Source organism: Thamnophis elegans, chromosome 10, assembly GCF_009769535.1.
Source record: "Thamnophis elegans isolate rThaEle1 chromosome 10, rThaEle1.pri, whole genome shotgun sequence".
Lineage (NCBI taxonomy): Eukaryota > Metazoa > Chordata > Lepidosauria > Squamata > Colubridae > Thamnophis > Thamnophis elegans.
Window position 1 is genome coordinate 71554560 of NC_045550.1, and position 24915 is coordinate 71579474.

A 24915-nucleotide genomic window follows, 5' to 3' on the forward strand; every position below is an offset into this window, starting at 1 on the left:
TGGAGGCCAAGGGTCCACTTGGAGGGAGGAGCCCCCTCCCATCCCAGAAGAGGCCGAGCCTGGTTCCCTCTTGCCCCGGAGGGCAGGGCCAGGAACCCAGGCGGTGGAAGCCCAAGGAAGGAGCCTTTGGAGGGACCCACTGGCTTCTTTGCTGGAGGGCCCCCTGGGGGCCCCTCCTTCCCACTCCGGGACGCCAGGCGGGCCCTTTGGCACAGGAAGACTCCTCCCCCTCTCGGCTGCTCAGTCTTTGGGGAGAAGCCCCCCCCCCCGCAGGGCTCCCAGCCTCCTCCTCCACCCAGCCCCATCGCAGAACAATCACACGGATGATGATGCGGTTGAAGCAGATTTATGTATAAAAAGGGGGGAGTGGGGGGTACAGGGGGTGGGGGGGTGGAGGCCTCATTCGCTGCAGCTCTGGGGCCTTTCAGGGCTCCGGGGTGTCCGGAGGCTGGAAGCGCTTCAGCTTCTCCGGATTATTGGAGGCCATTTGGGAGAAGTCCCGAAAGATGTCCTGATAGGTTTCATCCCCTATGAAAGAAGGGAAGGGGCGGCGTTACTGAAGAGACCCCCACCAGCCTGCCCTGGGGGCTCCATCTGTTCAGCTGCCCCGTCATGCTCCCAGCCAGCCCCCTTCCCTATCCAGGCCCCCAAGGAGGTTTCTGCAGGCCCTTGCAAGGGGCCTCCAGGCTGCTCAGCGCTTGTCACCAATCTCCAGCCGCTGCGGCACCCAAACTGCAGCGCTTGGAGATTAAGCATCTGCCGCCACGGCCGGAGCACGAGGTGGCCCCCAGGGTCCGGAGAGGGGCAGAATCCCAGCCAAGGTGCAGGGGGGAGGAGGGAGAGCATGACGTGCAACTGGACAGTGGCCCCCACAGACAGTGGGTACGGTGGGGCTCCTAACCAGGCACAGGCTGGCGGTCTCCCCTATTGGGAAGGCTTGGATTCCTGCACCTCCCGGGACGTCCCTCCCCCACTTAAGACTCTGCCCTGCGCCTTGGCCGGTGCACTGAGAAGGGATCACGGCAAGCCCAGCCCAGGTGATGCCATTCCACCTGAGGAAACGCAGCTGGGTGCAGGCGTGCTGATGACGGAGACCTGGCGTCCCCACAGTCGACAGAGGCGATGCAGCTGCACAGAGTTTTTTTTGGGGGGGGCACAGCTGCTCTTTCAAAGGGTTCCTAACCCTAACCCCACCCCAGTTCTGTGTCAAGCAGAAATTGGCATGGGGACTTGGGGGGGAAAGCAGCCCTGAGCATCTCCTGCTTATCAGGGAGACCCTTGCTGTCAACAGCGGGAGGCCCCCCCCAAACCCCGGAATCCCTGGGGCTGGCCTAGCTGCCTGCTGAGGAACTCCCGAAGGCCCCTCCTGTACTGTGGGGCTGCGGCAGGCAGACCTGGCTGGCCGTAGAAGCCCTCCGACTCCCGCATCTCCTCGTTCATTCTGGCTAAGCGCAGCCTGCAGAGAAAGGAAAAAGAGGCTCAGGCCGCCTCCACTGGCCGCAACGCCCAAGGGTCTCACGCACGGTGCCCACCCAGCCCTGCCCAGCCCCTCTCCCAGTCCTTCTGGTGGAAGGGCAGGAGCCGCTCTGGTCAGGGCCGGGCCGAGTTCAGGGCGTGTGCTGCGACCCCAGCCTCGTCCCCCCTGGAGGACAGGAAGCTCCGTCCTTACAGGGTCACGATGTCCGCGTTGGCGGCTTCTATGGCGACCGTCAAGGGGTCCTTCCCGTCCTCGTCCCTGGCGTGCTGGTTTGCCCCCCTTTTCAGGAACAGGCACACCTGCCTGTTAAGGGAACCAGCCCAGCGGTCAATTCCCTGCCGGAAAGAGCCTCCCTCTACAAGAGGAACCCCTCTGAGGAATCTGGCAGGACCCCCCAGGCTGGAAGACCTACCCCGTGTGCCCCAAAATGGTGGCATGGTGCAGCGGCCCTCGGCCCTGGGTGTCTCTCAGGTTGACGTTGGCCCCGTTCTGGAGGAGGAACTCACAGGTGACCAGGGAGCCCTGAGGGGGAGACGAGGGGCATCCAGCCTAAGCTCTTGGTCCGAAGCGACCCTCGGCCCTCCCTCCCCCAGGCCCCCAGGATGCCACCCAAATCCTGTGCGCTTGGATCAGGCTGCCAGGTGGGCAGGGCAGGCAGGCAAAGCTCACCCCACGAACCGCCTGGATCAGCGGAGTGAAGCCGTTCTTCTGCCGGTTGCTCCAGTTGACGTCCGCGCCCTGGGCCAGGGCTTCGGCCATGTGGGGAAGGCTCTTCTGGTAGGCCGCCTGGTACAACTGCAGCCCTGCGACCCGCAGCCTGGCCTCCTGGGAAGCTGCAGCAGAGGCGGCCTCCCCCTCCCGGCTTTCTGCCCCTGGAGGAGGAGGAGAGGCCCTTCCTGTCTTGCCACCCTCCAGAGGCCGTCTGCAGGGGGGGGGCTCACAGGCAGAAGCAGGACCGGCTGCTGGCCACCGAAAGCCTTTCACTTCAGGCACTTTAACACCTACCCCCCCCTTCCATGTTCCTGCTGATGCTCTTGGGGAAAGCCCTGGGGGGGGGGGAATCCCACCCAAGGAAAGAAGGCTCCCGACCCAACACCCCCAGCAGGAGCTCCTACCTGGTTCGTGCAAGACGTCGGCTGGGGCGAGGGCTGCCAAGCGCTCTCTGCTCTCCTCCCTGCCGGGCTGAGGGGTCTGGTCGCTGCTTGGGGCTGTTTCAAGGAAAGGCGGTCCTTAGCGGTGGCAGCAGCCGCGGGTGGGGGACACCCGTCTTCGCAGACTGGCAGGCGCTGGGCCCTCGGCCTTGGCTCGCCCACCCCCAGACCCTGGCGGGGGGTCCCGGGGAGGCCTCAAGGCTGGTTCTTTCTCCCGAAGGCAGAGGGCAGAGCCGATGCCGACCCTGGGAGTCACAAGCCCAAAACAGTCGCCCGGGGGGGGGGGAGGGGCATGAAGCGCCCTAGAGCAGCACACCCAGAGCAGACTTCCTACTCGGCGGAGGAACCAGAGGAGGAGAAGAGCAAACCTAATTCACTGAAACAAGAGAGAGGCTCTTCTCTCCTTGCCCGGCTGCCCCACACCAGTCCCTGGGTACGTGGAAGCTGGCGGAGCCCACTTGGGGGCAGAGGCCGGGAAGGGAGGAGGAAGAGGAGATGATTGGCTGGTTAATACGGAAAGTCGGTAGGCGCAAACACCGCGGCCTTCTCTGCGTCTCCTCCTCCCGGGGCTTTGGAAAGCACGCAGTGGGAGCATTTCCCGGGGCTGCAAGGAGGGGATTTTCCCACTCTCCCCCCCCCCCCCATTTACGAGAGTGGGGTGGGGGGGCGAGGGAACCATCCCGGATACCTTTCAAAGAGGCCGCTGCATTTTCAGGGCTGCCGCCTGGCTTCGTCCCCTCTTGGCTGGGGGCCAGGGCCGGCTTCCCCCCTGGGTCAGCGGGGGACACAAACCGCCGGTCGACATACTTGGCTCTAATGTACTCTTCCTTCTCCTGCCTGCATGCAGAAAATAGGCCAGGTGAGCTTCCGCTGTGCAGGTGCCCCTCGCGAGCCAGCCCCCCTCCCCCCCTGGGCACTCCAGAGGCCGACTGCAGGGACCGGGTGGAGCTTCCTGCCTTTTGCCCCGGAAGCCACGAAGGGGGCAGTGGGATGTGCACCTTGGCTCCACCACCCACAGGGAGGAAGCTGGCACCAGGACGACTCACTTTCTAAACTGAAGACCCCCTCCTCACAAAGACTCCCAGCAGCCCTTCCCTGCACTGAGGTGAAAAGAAGGAGTGGGGGGGGGGGGCGGGAGGGGGGAGGAGGAACAAGGAAATGTTGCACAAGTGGGAGTGGACGTGTCAAAGGATGCGCCATCCCGAAAAGGGTCATCCCGTGCTCGGAAACATGGCTCAAATGATCTGACTTCCAACGCCTGAGGGCCATACCCCGTTCTTTCCCTGGGGAAGACCCTGGGGGGGGCAGAGGCCTCCAACCTTGGCAACTCAAGAATTCTGGGAGCTGAGTGGGAGGAGCCAACGTCGCAATGATACATTGTGTGGATTCGGCTGTCCGAATCCGCCGATGACACTTTTGCCCCTGGACGGTCCGGCAGGACCTAACCCGTCCCGAAGAGACGGTGGCTGGGAAGACAAGACCTTGCTGGTCGCAGGGACATCGCAAAGTCCCTGATCGACCCAAGGGGGGGGAGAGCTTCCGATCGGCGGCAAACAGGCAGGCCCCCCCCCCCCAACTGACATAGTTGGAGACGGCTCCAGGAAGAGAGAATGAAAGTGTTTCTACCTGGTGAGGTTTTTTTTTCCTTTTCTTTTAGCAGATTGCCCTAAGAAACTCTTTTCTTAAGCTTAATTAGTCCATTAAGCAAGAACAAAGCGGCGTATTTAATCCCCATTGGACTGCCTTAGAAAGTTTTTTGCTCTTGCTTGTAATCTTTTGTGGATTCAGTGATAAAGACCCAAGGTCACAAATAGTGATGTGTGGAAAATATTTTGACAAGAATTGGAAAAGGAAAGAAAAACTTTAGAACCCCTTTTCTTTGAAAACCATAAAATAACATTCATCTAAAATAAAAATAGATATATTCTTCAAAATCTGTGACAGGCTAGAGTGGCAGATTGTACCAAATTCCTCTTCTTGTTCTTTCTCTTTATTTAGCCCCAGAAATTAAGGAAGTGAATGAAAATACAGAAAACAAAGGTAAGAACTCAGATGAACTTATAAATGGAGTAAACGTGAGTGAAAGTGGAAAGAAGGGAAGCTGGAAAAGTAACTTTGATAATTTGGTGTTCCACCCAAAACTCCAAGATGTAGGAGAAAAAGAAAGAGCGAAAAAGATGGAGGTAATAAGACAAATCTATTCAGAAACAAACCTGACAACTAAAGTTAAACTTACATTAATAACAACTCAAGGGCAACAAAACTACATGAGAGACCGTTTAAGCTTCAATGTGCGGAGAGAAGTCTTAAAACCTGGAAAGGTTCTGGACATAGAATTGACACTGGAGAGAGATGAAAGACCTTTTTGTTACTGGAAAGATACTGGTTAATAATGCCAATTGATGGAAAAAAGCTAGTTAATTTTTGATGATTATTAAGTAGAGATTTTAATACCTTATAGACTGTTTTAAATTACCACTGAATGTTTATCCATTAACATAAATCTACTATGATAGAGAAATAATAACCCTAGTTAGGATAAATAACCAGGCCATAGAAATGCTAATGTACATTCTGGGTGATTGTCAAGTAGAAATGTTAATATTTCTTAGATTGTCTTAGATGTCTAATGTTTATTTTCTTAGCACGCAATTAACTAATTTGGGATTGAGGAAAAAGTCCTATAAATCTTATTAATAAATCATTGTTGAAAAAAAAAGAATTCTGGGAGCTGAAGTCCACAGGCCTCACAGTTGCCAAGTTTGGACCCCTCTGCCCCAATGCCAGGAAAGGGGGGGGAAGAGGAGGAGGAGGAGGAGGAGCGCCAGGGGCAGGATGGGGGCACTCGCTTATAGCGGCCATGAGCGAACCAGGGAATGCGCTGAAGGAGCCGGTTTTCCCTAGAGAAAAACCTATGTAGGCCTGCTGCTCCAGAGTCAACCAATGGGATGGCGCGTAATCAAGCAGCCTGATGTCTCTTCTGCAAGAGGAGGAAGCGTCCTTGGGAAGGGAACCACTCGCAAAGCCAGGATTTCGTTAGTACTCAAGCTCACCCATCTCACCAAAAGCAACTCTGGGTGACGTACAACTAACATTGCTTCCTCATGCCAGACTCAAGAGATGACTATTTTTGGGGTGGGTGGGTGGGCGGGGGGGGGGGCAATTACTGGTTTAGTAGATAGGGGGGATGCCGCATAGTATACTAGGGCTCCATAAAAAAAAAAACCTTTCCATGATCTTCTTCTTTAAAGAAATAATAAATATGAAGTAGATGATGTAACTACTACAACATCCAGGGAGTGATCGTCAATGGCTTCCCAACAATGGGGGAAGGGCCAAGGGCCCCACGAAGACTCTTCCCTCATCCTTATTGATGGCCTGCAGAGAGAAGCTGAGGAGCAAATCCGGGGCTGTCAGTCAGTGCCACGGGGGGGGGGGGGGGGGGGGCTGATGGGGTGGGTGGGGCTGCGTTTCCCTTCCCTGGAGGGCCTCGACCGGGCTAAATGGATGTCTGCCGGAAACAGCTCTTGCACTAACTAGTTATTGGACTAGATGGTCTCTAAGCTCCCTTCCAACGCTCCAGATTCATGGGGAATGAAGGGGGGGGGCAGCACAGAACGGGGCCCGTGATGGATTGAAAAGAAACCCCCTGCGCTGCCGAGTACCTTTGGCTCCCAGGCTGGGGCTTCTTGGCTCCCATTTTTTCTCGGTTCGCTTCGTACACCCTGTTTATGACACTGTTTCCCAATTCGCACATCAGCTGTGGGAAAATCACAAGAGAACTCAGAGAGCCCCACCCTCTGCGCTGCCCCTTGAGGCGGGGGTGGGGGTGGTCGAGGCCTCCCGGACTCTTCGTGACGAGGCAGACTCTGCTGTCCCTCCTTCAAAGGCCCTGTTGGCAGAATCCGAAAGGGGTGCCCAGGGGTGGTCTGGGCAGAGGGCCAGGCCTTAGCCCCCGACCAAGCCCCTGGGACCCCTGCCCGTCCTCCCTGCTCTCCCCACAGAGAGGGTTACCTTCAAAAGCTCCGGCTCCCACGAATCCAGCGTCAAGGACCGGACCTTGGAGAAATGGACGCCCAGGCTCCTACGGGGAAGGTGGAGGGCACCGGCTTAGGAGAGAGGCAGGGAAGGAGGGGAGCCCGACGGCCACTGCCCACTTGCCCACCTGTGAATGCCCGAGCACTCGATGCACAGTGTGATGCCGAGGTTGATGCTGGCCCAGCGGGGGTCTGCCAGGCCACAATCGCAGCACACCACGTTGCCGGCAATGGCCTGGACCCTCTGCAGGGAGCCTTCCCCCTTCAGCGACTTCTCTTTCGACTCCTGGCCGGACTCGGGGCTCCCCGTGGAGGGGGGGCGCTTCCTCTCCACCTGCAGAAGGAGCAGGAAGGTGCTGGGGCTGCTCCTCCTCCTCCTCAGCCCCTCTTCCCAGCTGCCCCCAAGGACTCGCCTCGTCCCAGGCCAGAGCCGGTGCAGAGCGCTCTGCTTATGAGCCCTGGGCGGTGGCGGCAGTAGCTAAGGGGGCTACTGAAGACCTCCAGAGGGACCGGGGCAGGGGAAGGCGGGCTTGGGGGGGGATACCCACCTCGGCCTCCTCCCCCTTCTCCCTGTAGGCACTGGCGATGCTGGTCTGCACAGCCTGGATCCACGCTTGCCGCAGCTTCTCCGAATCGGCCTGCAGGATGCAGCTCCTGCACGAGAGAGCCACGGCCAGGTGGGTGAATGGGCCCTCCCGGGGGCCTGGCTTTTAGCAGCCTCTCCTCCCCAATTCACGCTGAAGTTCAAGCATTTTCCCAACACAATCCTAGCATTTGGGGGTGACATTAAGATAAAATGGGAAGGGATTCCTGCCTGTTAAAACTCCCCTCCCCCCATTTTTGGGAGGGGAGCTAAACACTGATATCCAGAGACTGTGGGGGATGACAGATGGGAGGGGGCTTCTTGCAGAGTTAGAGGTCCTCTGACCCGGCTAAAGGAAAACTGGACGGGGTTTTTGCAAGTGGCCAATGTGTGCTTTCAAAAAGTGAATTCAGCAAGCAAGCAATGTGTGGAGGCACCCCTGATTGTTTACGGAGTCCCCTCTCTAATTCACAGGGAAATCCGACAGCCGGGTGACTCCATCTCCCATCCTCCCCTGCCAGCGTCCTACGGCCAGAGGCCTCTGAGGAAGGGCCCCCCCTTGCTCCTCCCTCCCTTGGGAGAGGCCCCGGGGAGCTCCCGCCCGAGCCCTCCCACTCACTTGGTGGGGGACACCACTTCGAAGCAGAAGCGCCTCTCCAGGTCCTCGCAGGGCTTCACAGTGCACAGACGCAAGTCTTCAACCACCACGGTGGGCGCATCCTGGACAGGGGGGGGGGGAGTCCAAAAGCTGAGCTCTCTGCACAGCCTGGGCCCCCCTGCCTGGAGCCCCTCCCCCAAGAGGAGAGCCCCCTGAGCGAGGGGGGGGGCTTTTCCTCGGGACCCGGGTGGGCGGCCCAGCAGAATCCCCGGAGAACCTTTCACAACGAGGGGAAGGCCAGCGGAGGCCCAGGTGTCCAAAGCCAAGCCATGCCCAGCTGGGGGCAAGGGCGTCTGTGTCCTCCTGGGCCAGGCAAGACTCGCGTTTGCCACCTGCAGGATGGGTGCCTGCCTCCCCAGCCCCACCCTTGCCCAGAGGGGGCCAGCGCTCCAGAATCATCTTCACTTGGTCCTCATCACTGAAAATGATCAAGCGGATGCCAGCAGCAGCCCCAGGCGGAGGGCCTGCCTCCCCCAACGATTTCCATGGGACTCACCCTGAACTTCTTCTGGTAGACCAGCTGGTTATTCTGGATGGAGAACCAGCGCCTGCACAAGGGAAGGCAGCAGAGTCGGCATCGCCCTCGGCACGCAGAGACGGGGGCTGAATCCACCCAGGGACCCCCCACTCACGCCAAGGGTCTCGCAGCCCCTGGAGGCCTCAGGGGGGCTTTCAGAAAGTGGGGTGTGTGTGTGTGTGTGACACAAAAGCCTGCCCAACGCAGCCCAAGGGAGGCCCTGCTGTGCTGCTCCAACAGCGAGGGAGGGAGGGAGGGACGGAGGGTGTTGGGCTCAGGGGCTTCCCCCCCCCCCGGGAGCCTCCGAATTCCCCTCTTGAGCCGCTGTTCGCATTCTCTTAACTTCAGCCCCAAAGGGAAAGTGGCTGCTGCAAATCTCCGGGCCCTGCTTCATTCCCAGGGAGCTTCCAGGAAGAGGCCCAGGGAACGGAAGGGGCGAAGAGCACAGGGGGAGGGAGTGCTAATGGGGGGAGCTGCACCCCTTTGGATTCTTTTCTGGATGCTCCCCCCCCCCCGGGACAAGTGCTGATGAACTCCCTCCCCCAATGCAGACTGAGCCATAGGGGTCTCGCCCCTGCTGGCCCCAGACGGCCCTGCGCCAACCGGATGAGTCCTTCCTCAGAAGCAGCTACTCGGCTGGCAACCATGCCAGTCTCAGCTGGCACTGTGCGGCCACTGCTTTCCACCGTTGCAGGCAGATGCTGCTCTGCTGGGATGAAGTCCCAGGCCGCTGGATTAGCCAGGGCAGGGATGGGTGGGGGGCCCAGAGACCCTCGTGTTGCAATGACTGGCAAACGCTGGGCACTGAGCTCTCTCTCCCACCTAAGGAGGGCAAGCGGGGGCTTCAACCCCACAGGCTTCATCTTGGGTGGGCAATCTGGCATCCATCCAGTGGGAGAGGCCACCACGCAAGCCGAGAGCCCCCTCCATCCAGGGCTGCCCTCCCAGGAATTCAATCCCAGCCCAGCGGGGGCTCTTGCTGCCTTTCGAGAGGGCAGAGGGGGGGGGCAAGAAGAGGGAAACGGCAGAGGAAGAACCAGCACAAGTGGGACCAGGGGAAGCCACAGAACCGGCAGGCAGAGAGCAGAAAGAACGGGGAAGGGGCTACTACTACCACCCCCCTGGGGGAGAGGGGGAAGGCAGGGAAAAGTGGCTCAGAAGGCCTCACTAGCTGGGGGATGGAATGGGGGGGGGGCACAGCTGCCATTTGGATTCAGCTTGGAAGGGGAGGACTCCCTGCCCATCCTCAGGAGCCACAGGGTGGAAGGAAGGGCCAAGCCCCCCTTGACCCCCCCCCCGAACCTGGACAGCCCCTCTCCCCTCCAATGTCCCCTCCCCCGTTATATATTTATTGTCATATTTATGTGCCCCCCCACCTCAAAAAGAAAAGACTGGGGGGCAGACAACAAAGCTAAAAGCAATAAAGGTATTCAAACAATTATTAATATTATTATCATTAAAACACCGTCTAAAAGGCAAAAGCTAAAAGGGAAACTGAGGAAGCTCTTAGGGGGCGGGGGAGGTTAATGCCCCTGGGGCCACCGGGGCATCCGCAGAGTTAGAAGGCAGGGAGAGCCAGCCTCGCCTGTTAAGGGAAGTGGGCAGCAGGCAACCCCCGACGCTCCTGCACCCCCCACCCCACCCCAGCCGAGGAGGAGGAGGAGGAGGAGGCGGCACTTCTGGGCCTGGGGAAAGGCCGAGCGAGGAGGGGGCAGGCCGGGCTCAGAGCCACGGCCGGCCGGCATGCTTGGCACAGAACTAGGGAGGAAGCGCCAAGGGGGCAGAAGCCGAGAGGTACCTGATGCCACCGGGGGGTTTCCTGTCAGGTGGAGAAAATGAGGGAGGGTCAGAACAGAAGCAGGAGAAACCAAAGTCAAAAGAACCAGGCAGAAAAGAAGCCGAGGCAACGGAGCAGAGCTGAGGGGGGGGGGGGGGAGAAGACAGCCCACCTAAGTGGCTCAGTGCTTGGGCACGGCCCCCTCTCTCCCCACCCACCCCTCAGCCCCAAACGGCCTGGCAAGAGGGGGCAGCTGCTGCAGCCCCTTCCCAAGCCGCTCAGCCCCATCGATGCGCCCTGCAAAAGACCTGGATGAGAGAGAGAGAGGGAGGGAGGGAGGGGGAGGGAGGGAGAGAGAGAGCTGGGACCTCCAGTGGCCGTGAGCACAAGGGGACCTCAAACTGCTTCACCTGCCTGTGCTCAGGAGAATACAGAACAAGAGAGTTGGAAGGGACCGTGGGGGTCTTCTGCCCAATAGCTCTATATCCCCCTTCACGGGGCTTCCACAGCCCCCCTCTAAGAGGCCTGCAGAGTCAGCATATCGCCCCCAACAATCGGGCTCCTCATTTGACCCACCTCCGAAGGACGGAAGGCTGAGTCAACCTTGAGCCTGGTGGGGTTTGAACTGGCAAATTGCAGGCAGCAGAAGTAGCCTGCAGTACTGCATTCTCACCACTGGGCCACTGCAGGAAGCGGGGCAGGGGGCTGTCCAGCCTCTGCTTAAAAGCCTCCAATGACGGAGCCCCCACCGGCCGATTCCCCTCACTCCTCCTTAGCTCTCGGTTGCTTCTCTCCTTCGTTGGTTTCCACCCGTTGTTCCTTATCCTGCCCTCGGGGGCTTTGGGGAATGGGTGGACAGCCCCCCCCCCCCCCCACACCTTTGGGGCTACCCCTCAGATACCGGAAGGCCGCCCTCATCCCAGCCCTGGTCCTCCTTTTAGACCAGGCAGACCCATTTCCTGCAACCGTTCTTGGGATCTTTTAGCCCCCCCAGCGTCCTCCTTGCTCTTCTCTGCGCTCTTTTCCAGAGTCTCAGCATTTTTCTTACATCCTGGCGACCAAAACTGGGCGCCATTTACAAAGCGGCACTGGGGACAGGGGCCCCTTCCTCCCGTGTGGCTGCCAGGACCCCTCCCGGGGCTGAGCTTGGAAAGGAGGCTGCCCCCCCAACTCACCCCAGTGGGCAAAGCACTCCAAGGGCTCCACCGACGCAATCCTGGAGCTTTGCCTTTAGAAACCACCTCAGAGCAGCCCTTAGAAAGCGCCCGTCCCTTTGGTCCAGGGAGCTGGTTCGGGCCCCATCGTCATGCCAGCCACAGCCCCCCACCCACATTCCCCCTCCAGCAGCTGCTCTGGTTCCGCGAGAACTGCCTCGACCTTTTCCCCCTGAGGGGCTCCCTCCTTTCCTTCCCAGGAAGATGCCCACGGTGGGGACAGGGGAGAGAAGCCCCTCTGCCCAACCCAGAGCAAGACCCCCCCCCTCCTTACTTGCCCAGGCAGACAAGGGCCTCCTGCCCTCTCTCAGAGCGAGGCAGGGAGAGATGGAGGCCGCTGGGTAACCGGCCCAGCGCCCACTCCCCAGCCCCCCAAGCTCTTCTCCACATGGTACGGCCACCCTCCATCGTCACAAAGTGAAACAGAGAACTTTAAGAATATCTTTGCTTGAAAACAAGGTGCTCTGAAAATCCCATAAACTCCCCAAACAGTAACCCCTCCACTCACTGGCTCTTTCTCCGGGAGCCGAGAGGCAGAGGCGACTAGAATCTCTGGGGGGCAGGAAGAGGGCAAAGGGGGACCCTCCCTGGCAGTTCACAGGGTGGAGCTAATTGTTATGCACATATGTGCTTTAGTCTGCAAGGCCGAGGTGGCCCAGTGGTTAGGGTGCAGCACTGCAGGCCACTTCAGCTGACTGCTAGTTCTGCAGTTCGGCTGTTCAAATCTCACCGGCTCAAGGTTGACTCAGCCTTCCATCCTTCCGAGGTGGGTGAAATGAGGACCCGGATTGTTGTTGGGGGCAAAATGCTGACTCTGTAAGCCGCTTAGAGAGGGCTGAAAGCCCTATGAAGTGGTATATAAGTCTAACTGCTATTGCTATTCCTTCCTTCTCCCTCTATCCCTCCCTCCATCCTTTTCCTTCCTTCCTTCCTTCTCCCTCTATCTCTCTCTCCATCCTTTTCCTTCCTTCCTTCCTTCCTTCCTTCCTTCCTTCAAGGTTGACTCAGCCTTCCATCCTTCCGAGGTGGGTGAAATGAGGACCCGGATTGTTGTTGGGGGCGATATGCTGACTCTGTAAACCGCTTAGAGGGGGCTGAAAGCCCTAGGAAGCGGTATATAAGTCTAACTGCTATTGCTATTCCTGGCTGTGGGCAAGCAACGAGCAACCACCTGCTCTGAAGGAGCTCCTCGCGTCGTCCATTCTTGGGCCTGACAAGGACGCAAACGGGGACACCCCGAAGCCACAGGGCCCCGAGAGGCCTGGGCAGCTGGCCCGCAAGCCTCCCACGCAGGATGAGGGAGATCCCCTGGGTCCTGGAGAGGAGGGGGCGCATGCTCAATGGGTCAGGAGGCCCCCCAGGAGGGCGCCCGTCCTCCCAGCTCCCTCGGGGAACAGCCTTACCTGTTCCAGGTCTTGAAAGCGTTACTGGCTCGCTTGAAGAGGTAGCCCTCCATGACAATGCCGCTCACCGCATCAACGTTGTACTCCAGCTTCATCTCGTCGCTGGAGAAGTCCTGGCACAGAGAGAGGCCTCCTGTCAGCCCCACGTCGCAGGGAGGGAGGTGGGACAAATGCTGGGGCCCCCCAGGTCTTTCGCGGGGCTCCCTGCAGCAGCTTCGAGAAAGGGCAGGGAAGCCTCCGGGCCAAGGAGAGGGCCAGGCGCCCGGGAGCCTCTGGCTCACTGCTGTTTCCCATGGGCTCGGCCCCTTTTGAACACCTCGTGGGGAAGGCCTTGCCTGGTCAGGAAATGAAGTCCGCCAGCAAACCACCACTCTCAGCACCCACCCGGGAGTCCTGTGCTCGAGAGATTCCCCCCCCGATGCCCCAGCGATCGCGTCAGCATTACGCTACAGCTGGGAAACCCTCCAGAAGCTTCTGTGGGCCCAGAACATGGTGGTGGCGGCAGCCATGATGGGGTACCTCATCACACCCAGGGGAGCCTGCCCGGTGCCCTGACGCCAGGGGCTTCCCGGGTGGGAGTCAACAGAGATAACAGTCGGTTCTGTTGGGTGCCCCCCCCCTCTGCATTCGAGCTTTCAGGAATCTGCACATCTATCGATTTTCCATCTACCTACCTACCCATCTCATCCAACATCTATTTTATTCTGCTTAATCTTGCTTTGAAGCAACTCTGGGTGGCCTATAGCATCAAAAGCAGTAAAGCCATAAAAGGTGCACATCGGATCGCGATTACTTATTATTCCATTATTCTTCTGTTCTTCTGTTTTTGCTGTTTTGAAAAAGCATTTGTCTTTCAGGGTCTCTGGAGGTTCTCCGTCGTCCGGGTCATGGCTGCCCGAGAGGTGGGGGGCTTTCTGGGTTTCCCTCTTCAAGGAAAGCCCAGAGACTTCCCGAGGCCTTTGGGAAAAGCCCCCCGGGACAGCCGTGACCTGGATGGCCGAGAAGCTCCAGAGGCAGAAGGCCATAGAAGGCAAATAGGCTTCTTCAAATCATAAAAACCCAAAGTTAGAGTTAACAGAAGGGGAGGGAGGGAGGGAGGGAGCAGGATGCACGGGGTGGGGGTGGGATTTTTTTTCTTAATCCATCCCCCCTCTCCATTCTGGGGGTCCCCCATTGTGGCCTCAGGGCAGCCGCCTGTGCCCGACCTTCAGGCCCACTGGCAGGTGAGGAGGATGGGAGCCCATCTCACCTCAGGGGAACCACACTTTCCGGAGGGCAGGAGTCACGGCAGAGAAGGGCCCTTCTCCCCTGAGGGGCCCAAGCATGCCTCCTCCTCCTCCTCCTCCGGCATGGGCCCCTCCCATGGGGTGAGGGGCTCTGTCACGTAGCCTGGACCGCATGCCACGCAGGGCTTTAAGGGTGGCCCCCCAATGCCCCCCTTGAGCGGCACTCGGGGCCACCCCTGCCCCTCCCCCCAAAGCCCCAGGCTGGAAGGGGCCCCATCGGTTCTCCTTTACCAAAAGCAGGAGGGGGGCGCCTGGGGGCTGGCAGCTGAGCCAGGGGAAGCCATTAACGAACCGGCCGGCCCTGAATCCGGTCCGGAAGAGGACGGGGGGCGCAGAGGACCCCCAAAGCAGCCAGCCTTTCAAACCCCCCACCCCCACGGGAGCCAAGGGCCGTCTGGGGACCGTGGGGCCTCTCCACCACAGCAGCCAGGGGGCCACGCAAAGAGAAACATCCCGCAAACATGGACAGTTAAAATGTTGTTTCTCCTTAAGATTAAATATGATTTTATAACCATCCCAAATTACATTTTCATGCCTTCAGGGTTATTCTGTTCCTTTTCCCATTTCCAATGTTTTTATGCATCTCTGCATAAATATCTTTTTAAACCAGGGGGAAAATATCAGCCGTTCCTTCTCTGTTTTGCCCCGCGTGGCAGGAAAGGTGCGGATGATTCAGGAAAGAGCCTTTGGGGTCAGGAGGGGAGCAGAGAGAGAGCCTGCCCCACCAGCAGCAGCAGCCCTTGCTCCAGGGTGGGACCTGAGGACCCCCCTCCGGGGGACACACAACCCTCAGGGGAGGCCCAGATTCTTCCCTGCGTGTCAAAGCTGCTTCTGGCCAACAGCCACGGAAATCTCCCCTCCTGCTCAGCCTTCGAGACACCTGGAGAGCAGGTGAGGTTTGCCTGGCATCTCTAAAGGGGTATTCGGGCTCCAAAGGGCAACGGTGCCCAGTGCCAAGGGGGCAGCCTTGGGGCAGGTAACCTGGGCGATTGGCTTTGCCTGGCCACCTCAGGCAGTGGAGGGAGCAAAGTTCCCCTTTCCTCCACCCAGCTGCCACCCCAACGCCACCAGCCACAGTGGGAGCCGCCTTGGGCCGGGCGAGACGGAGGCTTTGCTCTGTTGTTGCTGCCAAAGGCAGGGGGGCGGCAGGGTTTGTTTCCCAGCCAAGGCTGCTCTTCCGTGGGTCTCCCACAGGCAGGGCGGGATCCTGAGCCGCTGTGGGCGGCTGGCCCTTGACCCGCAAGAGCCCAGGCGTGGGGGAGGGGGGGCAGGCGCTCTCGGCTGGCACTCCCTCTGTAGGTACCTTCTGTTGAATGGTGGAATGCTTCTGCTCCATCTCCTTCTTCTCCCTGGCCGTGTCCAGAGCCAGATGGTCCAGCTGGGGGAAGGACAAGGAGGGGAGCCTCAGACACGGGGTCCACTTCATGCGCCTGCGGCCGAGGGGAGCTGCCCTCCCCTGGGTCTACCTGGGCAGGCGAGGCCCAGCCTCAAGCCGCCTCTCTCCCTGCCCCTCTCTCGGGGGGGGGGGGAAGGGGGGGCGGAGTCCACGGAGCCCTGGAGTGCCAAGCACATGCGGCTGGACTGGCGCATCGCTTCAGGCTGGGGGAAAGGATGACTCATTCGCAGCCTCAGCAGCAGCAGCCAGGCTGGGCTTTCTCTGCAGGGCAGGAGGGAGAGGGTGAAGCTGCTCCCCAGCAGCTGAGGGTTCAAGGCCCACCAAAGGATGCTCCACAGGGCCCCTCTCGGCCTCCAGCTGCCTTGGACGCAAGGAACGGGAGCCGCTCTCCGTCCCCTCAGGGCGGGTCTTCCCCAAGGCCGCCAGGGGCCAGCAGAGGCCCCTCGGAGGCCCCCCCCCCGCCTCTCCTTCCCTGGAGCAGCCCCCTCCCCCGCTCGTTACCTGAGCGCCCAGGTCCTTCATGAAGGGCCCCAGTTCGCTGAAGAGGTCGTAGCCTTGGTGGAAGAAGGCCAGGTGGGCACACATGAAGGACAGCATCTGCAGGGGGCAGGAGAGGAGGGCACAGTCTTTTTTTAAAAAAAAAATAATTCAAATTTATTGTTTCCTTTCCATCTATTTTCTATAAGTAAACATGTGTCTTCATTATTTTTTTTAGCTTGAAAAAGGTTTTTATTTTCCATTTTTTCATTTTCATACACTCACATATATATATACTGTGCATAGCCGAAGCCATACAACATTAAACAATAATCGGAGCAATTCCTCATGTCAACAAGGCCCCCCAAAAATAGAAACCCAATATACCTCTTCCACTCTCCATACACCTCTTTCTTCCGCCCCCCTCCAACTTTCTATCTTCCCTCCATCATCCCCCTGTACCCTACTTCCCCTCCCCCTCTACCACTCCTCTCTCCCGATCCACTCCCTCCCTTCCTTCTCACCCTCCCTCCCCTCCTCTCCCCCGCCCTCTCTACCCGTCTGTATTTCCACTATATGTCAATGTACTTAACCTATCCTGTTTTTACAGAGAAATTAAAGAAAAACAGTGTACATGTGAAGCCACATTACATTGAGATCTAACACATCGTATCTAACCTAGTATATATCCCTCCCTCCCCCCACCCTCCCCCCCAACACCCCTCCTCCCTCCCCCGACTTCCCAGAGCCCGTACACGGTATAGATCTTTAACAAACACAGTCTAAAGTATATTGAGAGAAAATAAATAAATAAAAGAAAATGGTTAATAACATCTCTGCATTGATCTTAGCTTCTTCTTGCCAGGCTAACTGTGAACAGTTTAAATCATTCCTGACCTTAAGCAGAGGCTCTCTGGGATTCCTTAGCCGAGGAGGGCAGAGTCTTGGCCCCAGAGGGCCCCTGTGGGGGGGGCCCAAGGCCCTCTCCGCCTTCACTGAGCCCCACTCTGAGCGCCTGGGAGTGCCTACGGGCTGCCCTCCTGTCCATCGTGGTCGTAAATCAGGCAACGCACCCGACCACCCCGATTTTATGACCCTTTTTTATGGCAGTTATTAAGTGGGCCACCACTGTCATGACACAAATCAAGGAGGCAAAACCACCGTAAACTGCAGTCAAGCGATTGTGGGACACTGCAAACCATGAACGTGGTCACAGGATGTGGAGTGTGTGTGTGTGCGCACGCGGGTGTCGGTCAGAACTCCAGAACTGGGTGATAAGTGGGGAGGCCTGCAGTGTCCCTGAACAGTCACTAAGAGAGCGGTCGTAAGCCAAGGACTGCCAGGGCTTTCCTCTGCGCAGGAATGGCCACCTACCGATTTTAGGATCTCCGATCTCCTCTTTGATTGGAGGACGTTGATCTGGGAGAGAAGAAACCCCGTTTGCTTCACTGAGTGAAGGAAGGAGGGAGCGCAAAGCCCCCCCCCATGGCGGAGGTCAGCCAGCCCCTGGTGGGAGGGGGTGGGGGGGCTGGGAACAGTTCTCTCTTGCCCCCCAGGGAAGCTCAGCAGGAAGTCCGGGATCAGAAGGAAGGCAGGCGAGGAAGGGAAGGGGCCAGTCAGCAGGGCTGCTGCTCTCTGACCTCCCAGGACCCCTCGTGGCAAAGACCCCACCTCCACCCGCCGCTGTTTGTGGGACCGCCCCCCCCCCCCCCGAGGCCTTCCTTCTTCTGTTACCGGCCCCTGGACACCCAGGCTCCTCAGCTGCCCCTGGGGAAGAGGGCCCCGGCCAGGCCTGCAGGCTCACCTGCAGCACGTAGTCCAGGGCGATGTGCCGGAAGCATTTCCGGGTGGCGGTGAGGATGTTGGTGGCCTCCTCGACTTCGTGCTGCTTGTTCCTGGGGGCCTGGGCGTTTTTGGCCAGCGCGTTCTCCTTCTCCTCGCTCACTTTCTCAAACTGCTTCTTGGTGTCTTTGAACTTCCGGATGTCTCTAGTGCGCGGAAGGAGGAGAGAAACGGCTCTTCCCCCTCCAGCTCCTCCCACCGCAGAGCCTCTCCCTGAGTGGGATTCAAGGGGGACCCACTTGTTTTCCCCCAAGAAGCTCGGCACGAGCCCAGGAGTTTCCCCAGGGAGGGAGGGAGGGAGGGAGGGAGAGCAAACTGCCCCCCACCCCAGAAACCCCACCCCACCCCCAGCCCCAGGATGGCTTGGAAGACTCCTGGCCAGGCCAAAGCTGGCACAAAAGGGTCCCCGTCGAAGGCCAAAGGAGCCGGGGGGCTTCTGGCCTTGCTGCCACACGCATTTGTGGATCCTCGGCACTTTTGAGTGTCTGCCCTGCGCTCCCCCCTCTGGGCACACCATCTCCCCTGGCCTCAGCACAGCCAAAGCGGAGCCTGCCATCCCTGGGAGAGAGACCTGGGAATGGAAGAAGCCCTGCTTCTCCCCAAGCCAGAAGGGCTACACCTGCTGAGCAGCTGCCTGCATCCGAATCTCAGGGAGGTAAGGCCAAACTCAACTGCCCCCCCACCCACACCCCCAGTTCCGAACAATGTTTGTTTCTGCACTTCCAGCCTTCTTCTGGCCCATGGCGAGGGACCCTTGGGGGCCAGACTCCCATCACGTATCAGTCTTTGGGATCCATGGAAGTTAACTTACTCTTTAACGAACATCTGGAGTTGTGCCTTGATGGATCTTTGGGTCTGGTCAAACAGGATCTGAAGGGGGAAAATGTGCGGCTCAAAAGCTCAGGCCGAGCGAAGCGTCTTCCACAAAGCAAATTTTCATCCCCTCGTCTTAGGCAGAAGTTTCTTTGACTCCCGGTGTGGGCAGCCGTCCAATTAAATAAAAGCCTACGCAACCACAGAACTATAATTCACCTTTCTCTAATATTGTTGTTGCTGTCATGCGTTGCAACATCTCTTTATTTATTTGGCTTTTACACCACTTTCACTTGAGCGGACTCTAAGCGGACGGGAGGGCAATAATCAACCGAGTCCAACATACGGGATACAACATGTTGAAATCGGCCCCTCTAGAGCCATCTCCTCCTGGCTGAGGGTGGGGGGGGGACCACCTCAGGCCGCAAGGTTACTCCTCCCCCAAGCACAAGCCTGAAACCCCGAAGGTCAGCGGAGACTCCTGAAAGCAGAGCACCCCGTGCCAGAGAGAGAGAGAGAGAGAGAAGGGCAGCCAGCTTAGCGAACGTGACTCACCCTGGACCCACCAGGGATGTGGAAGAGGCTCAAGATGCCGTCAGCCAATCAGGGGAAGGGGAGCTCAAGGGAGCTCACCAGCCACTTAACAAAAGACACAGAAGGGCCCACGGAGGGCATCTGGGGGCGGCTACAGGCAACCACTTACTGGCCAGTTGGGTTTCAAGGCCCACGAAGAGGCTCTCCCTCCATGAAGCTGCTTCCAAAACTTACCGTGTGGTAATTGATCATCTCCTGGAGGCTGTCGGAGAACTTTGTCAAGCTGCCCTAGAAGGGGGGATAGGAGGGATGAAAAGCAGCCCCCAGCCGAGCAGGGACAGCGTTTCCTTCTCAAAACCCGAGGAGCCCCCTCCTCCCACGCCCCCCCCCCAGCTGCACCAGCAGCCAGGACGCCAGGCCCCCAGCGACACTGAGGGATGGAGGCGGCAGCAGCAGCAGCAGCCCCTTGCCCGAGAGTCCCAGGGGCCAAGGAGAGGCTGGCCTAAGCTGACCACCCGGGAGCTCAGCTGTACCCCCTCCCGGGCTCAGCGCCTGGCCCTTACCTCCACCAGGTCATCCTTGCTGGAGTAATGGGCCAGATCCCGGAGGCCGTGGATGAACTGCTTGTTTGCCAGACAGAAGGCCTTCCCAGTGTCAATCATGGCAATGCAGAGCTTCACCAGCTGGAAGGAAAGAGGAGTCCCTCACAGGCCCTGCCCCGAGGGCCCCGGGCGATGCTAGGCCTGAGCAGCAGGGTGGGAGGTGGGGGGCAGCCCTCCCCCAGCAAGGAGGCCTGGGTCACTCCCTGCTCTTGCCCTTCCCCTGTGCTCTCCCTCTGGGGAGGCTCCCTCAGCTCTCCTCCTGGCAGAATCCCAAGCAGGGCATCCCTGGGCACCATCCTGGAAAGCCAAGCTCAACCGAGGGACTGAAGACCCCAGGGGGCTCGCTCCCCCCCCCCCGCAGGGCTGAGCCTGGCCTTTTACTTCATTCTGGGCTCCCATGCCGTTTTCAAAGGAGAACTTCTCCTTTTCTGCCACTTCTTTCTTATGGGGCCACAGTGACTCATCCAGCTGCCACAAAGGGGAAGCCGGGGCCCAACTAAGCTTCATTTGAGAGAGAGCTGCAGGCAGAGAGAGAGAGAGAGAGAGAAAGAGAACCTCACTGCCCCCCCCCCCAAATGTCTCAGATCCGGTCCAGCTGTGACCCATCATCTCTCAGCCTGAGGGCACCGAGTGAACGCTCCTTGCCCCTCACCCCTTCAGAGGCAGCCAGCCAATCTGGGGATTCCTGTGTGCGCCCCCCCCCCCCTTTCAAGGAAGCCTGATTTGACATATTTCTCTCTGTCAGTCCTGGAAGATCCCTTTACGCCCCACCATCCCTGTTCCTCCTTTGGTGGGTTTTAAAGTCCAATGATGTCTCTCTCCAACATCTGGAGGATTTATTTTTAAAAACAATGCAGGTTTATTGTTTACAACCCTTTTAAATATTTAGACTGACTACATACGTTTGTTGTACTGGATAACCACAAGATGCTCTAACAGCTGCTGGGGGCTGTGACCCTGCCTGTCGTGGTCACCACAGTCTCCCTCCCCCTCTTCCCCCCAGCAGAAGCGGCCCAGGAGAGGCCCCCAGTCAACCGGCAGCTCCCAGAGTCCAGGACAGCCCCCGAGTTGAATGAAGGGGACCGGGGGGGCTGATTGACTTCTGGGTAGCGGTTCAGAGTCTTATTGTAGGACAACGCAATTCACTTATTCCTGAAGGACCGCAATTCGGCCACAAACCCTCCATGCCGGGGGAGGAACGACAGGGAGGGGAGACAGGAAGAAGCCAGGGGCCGAGCCAGTCGGGGGACAACAAGCAGCAACTTGGCCCAGGCCCCAAGCCCTTCCAATGGAGGAGAGGATGTCCCAATTAGCTCCCTATAAATCAGGGCAGGAAAGGCCTGCCAGAGTTTCCGCCATTCTGTGTAGACGCCAGACAAACACGGAGGGTATCTGGCCATAATCGGGACGGCGCTCTAGAGCTCCTCCTCCAGAGCGTGCGGGACCCGATATCCTCTTGGAAACCGTACAGGGCAGCTCAGCACCTGAAGGGGCAGCCTAGAGAGAGACTCCAGCAAGGGGAGGCAGGCATGGCCGCCTCCCAGATGAAACGGAGCAAAGTGGGATGGGCAATTTCACCCCGGACGGATTTGCCACCAGCGAACAGCCTCCCACCCGAGGGCAGTCTATAAGGATCTGCGGCGAAGGAGGCACCCGCAGCATCTCAGGCTCTGTCCTGGGCCTGGTTCTCTTTGACAGGTTTCCAGCAAAGCTTCCCTGGACCGACTCCTGGGGCCAGAATGAAGGAACAAGCGGCCGGCATTTCCGAATGCGCCCCCCTCTCTCCAGACAGCGTATTTCAGGCGCCAAAGCAGGGCAGAACTCTCACCAGTCCCTTCTAGGCTTCCTAGAGTTTAAGGGTGGACCTTTTGGAAGCCCGACTGGCACCGCTGCCGGGTCGCTTACTTCTTGTCAGGTTAAGGTGGTGGGACGTAAAAGCCGTGCCACCACTGAGGGAAAGGACGGCTTATCCAAGACTTGCCAGCTGCACAGAAAGCAGCAGTGGGGAGAAACTCCCTTGGAGGCTGCCTTTCCATGGGCCATAGGGGAAGCCTGTCTGTCTGTCTGCATTTGCCTCCAATCCTCAGGCCTTCAGCCGGCCTGCAGGAAGGCCTGGGGGGGACGGGGGAGACATAGACTAGAACAGAAAAGAGAGAGCTCAGTACGAAAGGGCAAGGCTGGAGGCCAGCAGGCCAGGGCTTACTACGGTGGCCTCCCTTCAGGCCCAGGGCTCCCAAGACTGGAGGGGCTTGACATGCCCCTCCAGAGCCTCGGCCAAGGCTGCAACTCCTCCACCCCTGGGGTCCTCACACCTCTTTCTCCTACACACAGGAGGGCAGTGGCTCCAAGGGGCAGAGCGGCTGCTGGAGAGCACATCTCACAAGCCGGAGGGAGGCATCATCAACATGCGGAAGACAAGAAACTCAGTTACTCAGTGTCTCCACCCTGCACCACCCTGGAAGCGCAGAAGTCTTGGGCAGCTGCTCACAGGCTCGGGCTAAAACCAAGTGGAGCAGAGTGGATAGTAATCCACAGGCTGACCGATCCTGAGGTGGTTCCTGTGTTGGTCCTCGGGGAGGCTGTGTCCCGGGTGAAAGCCGGGCTTTCCACTTGCGGATCCTGCACGGCTAGCAGGGTGGAAATTGTGGTCAGGAGGCCTTCGCCTGGCTGCAGCTGGTTGTGGCAACCTTCCTGGAATAGGGAACTCCTCCCTCCAGTCATTTACGCTGCCCCCCTTTGATTGGAGCACCGTAACACACGCCACACAAGGCTGCCCTTGAAGGCCGTACTTAAGAGCGGGAGAATAGGCAGAGCCTTGCTGGATCAGCCCCTTGCCCATCTAGTCCAGCAGGGTTATCAGTACTTGCCCAAGGAGGCCCACACTAGCTTCCCAGCTGGCAGCTTTCAGAAGCAGTTGTGCTGCAAGGCTAATAGCCACTGATCCCCAGGACACCCTTGAACGGGCCCAACTGAAAGGGCCTCCTGTGTGTTCGTAGATCACACTTATTCCTGTCACACTCACCACTTGTGCAATGGAAGGTAGAATGAATCACCTAGGAAGCCCTACGTGGATTGGAACCTGGTTGTCTTTGGCATTGCCCGGCCCATGTGTAATCTGTCCGCCGAGAATGTGCCAACTGAGAGGGTCCCCACATATGGAGGAATTCAATGAAAGGGTTAGATTTGGAAATGAGAATTCTTTGGAGGGGCCACCACTCAAGCCTGGGCCTCCCGTGAGTCCAGTTACGTTTGTGTGGACTGCTGCTTTACTGTAAGTACCAAAGAGATGGTCCAATTGAACTACGTTTATGGTCATCAATAAACCAAGCACCTTCTATCCGTTATTTAACTGGACGGGCACCAATTTTATGGACAAAGATCTTTGTTTGCAAATACTCCCCACAAATGGCGCTCCAGGTTGAACAGCAATGAGAAGGCAAACTCTGAGGATGTGTCAAGAATAGGATGTGAGGGTGCCACATCCTAAGTGAGCTATGGAAGGTTCTGCCCTCTGACCATAAGCAGAGTACTGGTACTACTACCAGCATACAACTTGCCAGAAAGGGGTTCCCGTCTATCTTTCTTTCTTTCCAAAAGGGGATTCAAAGAAGAAAACACGCAACCGATGTCTGCCAAAGGGAGGAGGGGTGGAGCCCAGCACTTTCCTTTGAATACAGGGGCTTTAAGGCCCAGAATTAAAAAGAGAGAGTCACGATGCGGAAAGAAAAGCAATGGTGGGCAGAGCCTCCAGATGCCTCCAGTGGGCAAGGGACCATCTCCCCCCCCCCACTCCCGGTCCCAGAGCATCCTGAGGAGACCTTCCAGGAGGGGCACCGGAGGGCTCACCTTGTCCAGTTTCAGCTCCAGCTCAGTGACGTCTCCTTCCACATCTTCTAGGGCAGCCCTGCAAGACGAAACAGGAGATTTCAAAGGGATCCATTGGTGTCCTCTTCCTGAAATTCCCAATTATTACCTACGCTAGAAGACACTTGTAGAAGGGAGTCGGAGCTTTCTCTCTAAGCAGATGGAAGCCACTGGGGGAGCCCAGGCCAGTCCTGGAGACGGCCAGACACGCTCCCTCCGTGGCTTCGATGCCACCAACGCCCCCCCCCCCTCTTCACAAGAAGCGCCCGCCGAGTTCTGGCCTCCCGTTAAACGCTGAAACCGGGGGGGGGGGGGGGGGGGCTGGGAAGAAAGAGGCCCTGCTGGCCCGAGGGGACCCTTTGGCCGGCTGAAAAAGGCGCCCCAAGCAGAAGCTTCGGCGGAGGGGGGGGGGAGAGGGTCTCGGGCCTTCTCCCCCCCCCCTTCGGAGGGGCCCAATTGCGGGGGCGGCCCGAGGCGACCGGCGCTCGGCCTGGACGTCGGTGCGGCTGACCCTTTGCTCGCTTTGGATCCCAGCCGGGGCGACTCCGAGGCAGCGATGTCTCCCACGGAAGAAAGCGGGGCAATCGGCGTCCGAGGCCCGTGCCGTGCAGCTGAGGAACCGGGGGACGCCGAGGGTCCTCTAGTCGCGCCCCGGAGCGGGAGGAAGCGCCTGCCTCGCCCCGGGAGGCCCCGCCGGAGCCCCCCAGTGGCCTCCCCCAGCTCCCCCTGCAGCCTCGGCGCGGCACTGGACGGGGCTCTCCCTCTCCGGAGGAAGCGCGAGCGGCGGCGGCGGCGGCGGCGGCGCCAAGCCAGCCGCGGCCCGGGAAGGGGAGGCGCCTACCGGAAGCGGGGCGAGTCCTTCAGGCATTCCTCGAAGTCGACCGTCACCCGCATCCCGAACGGCCGCGTCTTCGCTTCCGGCTTCTCGGGACTGGACGCGGGGCGGCAGAGGCGGCCCCGCCCACCAAGGAGAAGGCGGGCGGCTCCCGAGGGCCAATCCGAGCCGCTGAGCCGAGCGCTTCCGCACGCAGCCCTCAACCCGTGACGGGCGTTGCCGGGATCCAAACGCGCGCGAGCCCCCACCCCGGTGCGCCAATCCTGGGCCGCTTAGGGATGACTGTCCAATGAGCTTTGTCCAAAGCGCCGCCAATCCACGAGGAGCGTCAACAGCGAGGAGGCGGGGCCAGCAGCTGGACTTCAATTCCCGTCGGCGCCCTCGCCGCCCTCCCCCCCCCCCCCGCCAGCTGCGCCTGGTTGGCTCGTCCTTCGGCCAAAGCAGTCGGG

General features: G+C 59.1%; 1 protein-coding gene across 1 annotated transcript; it reads right to left on the reverse strand.

Annotated features, from left to right (window-relative positions):
* Positions 1 to 330: 330 nt before the first annotated feature.
* ACAP2 (ArfGAP with coiled-coil, ankyrin repeat and PH domains 2) lies at positions 331 to 24675 on the reverse strand. Its single transcript, XM_032225812.1, has 23 exons — positions 24473 to 24675; positions 23614 to 23671; positions 19729 to 19848; positions 19400 to 19453; positions 18630 to 18688; positions 17781 to 17964; positions 17351 to 17395; positions 16001 to 16096; positions 15407 to 15481; positions 12818 to 12930; positions 8403 to 8454; positions 7868 to 7968; positions 7214 to 7319; positions 6794 to 6999; positions 6643 to 6712; positions 6294 to 6388; positions 3317 to 3465; positions 2593 to 2685; positions 2147 to 2349; positions 1890 to 1999; positions 1670 to 1780; positions 1395 to 1456; positions 331 to 528 (listed from the first exon to the last, which is right to left on the reverse strand). Exons 1-23 carry the CDS (start codon positions 24523 to 24525, stop codon positions 425 to 427), a joined length of 2319 nt encoding a protein of 772 aa, XP_032081703.1. The 5' UTR covers positions 24526 to 24675; the 3' UTR covers positions 331 to 424.
* Between the last annotated feature and the right edge of the window lie 240 nt (positions 24676 to 24915).

What these genes read in the sequence shown, in the direction of transcription:
- ACAP2 (XM_032225812.1), bottom strand. Translation starts at nt 24,525, where the DNA reads ATGCGGGTGACGGTCGACTTCGAGGAATGCCTGAAGGACTCGCCCCGC. An exon ending in TGGAGCTGAAACTGGACAAG is followed by an intron (nt 19,849 to 23,613) that starts GTGAGCCCTCCG and finishes CTTTCCTTCCAG; the next exon opens with CTGGTGAAGCTCTGCATTGC. An exon ending in CCCCAGCCTGGGAGCCAAAG is followed by an intron (nt 3,466 to 6,293) that starts GTACTCGGCAGC and finishes TTCTGCATGCAG; the next exon opens with GCAGGAGAAGGAAGAGTACA.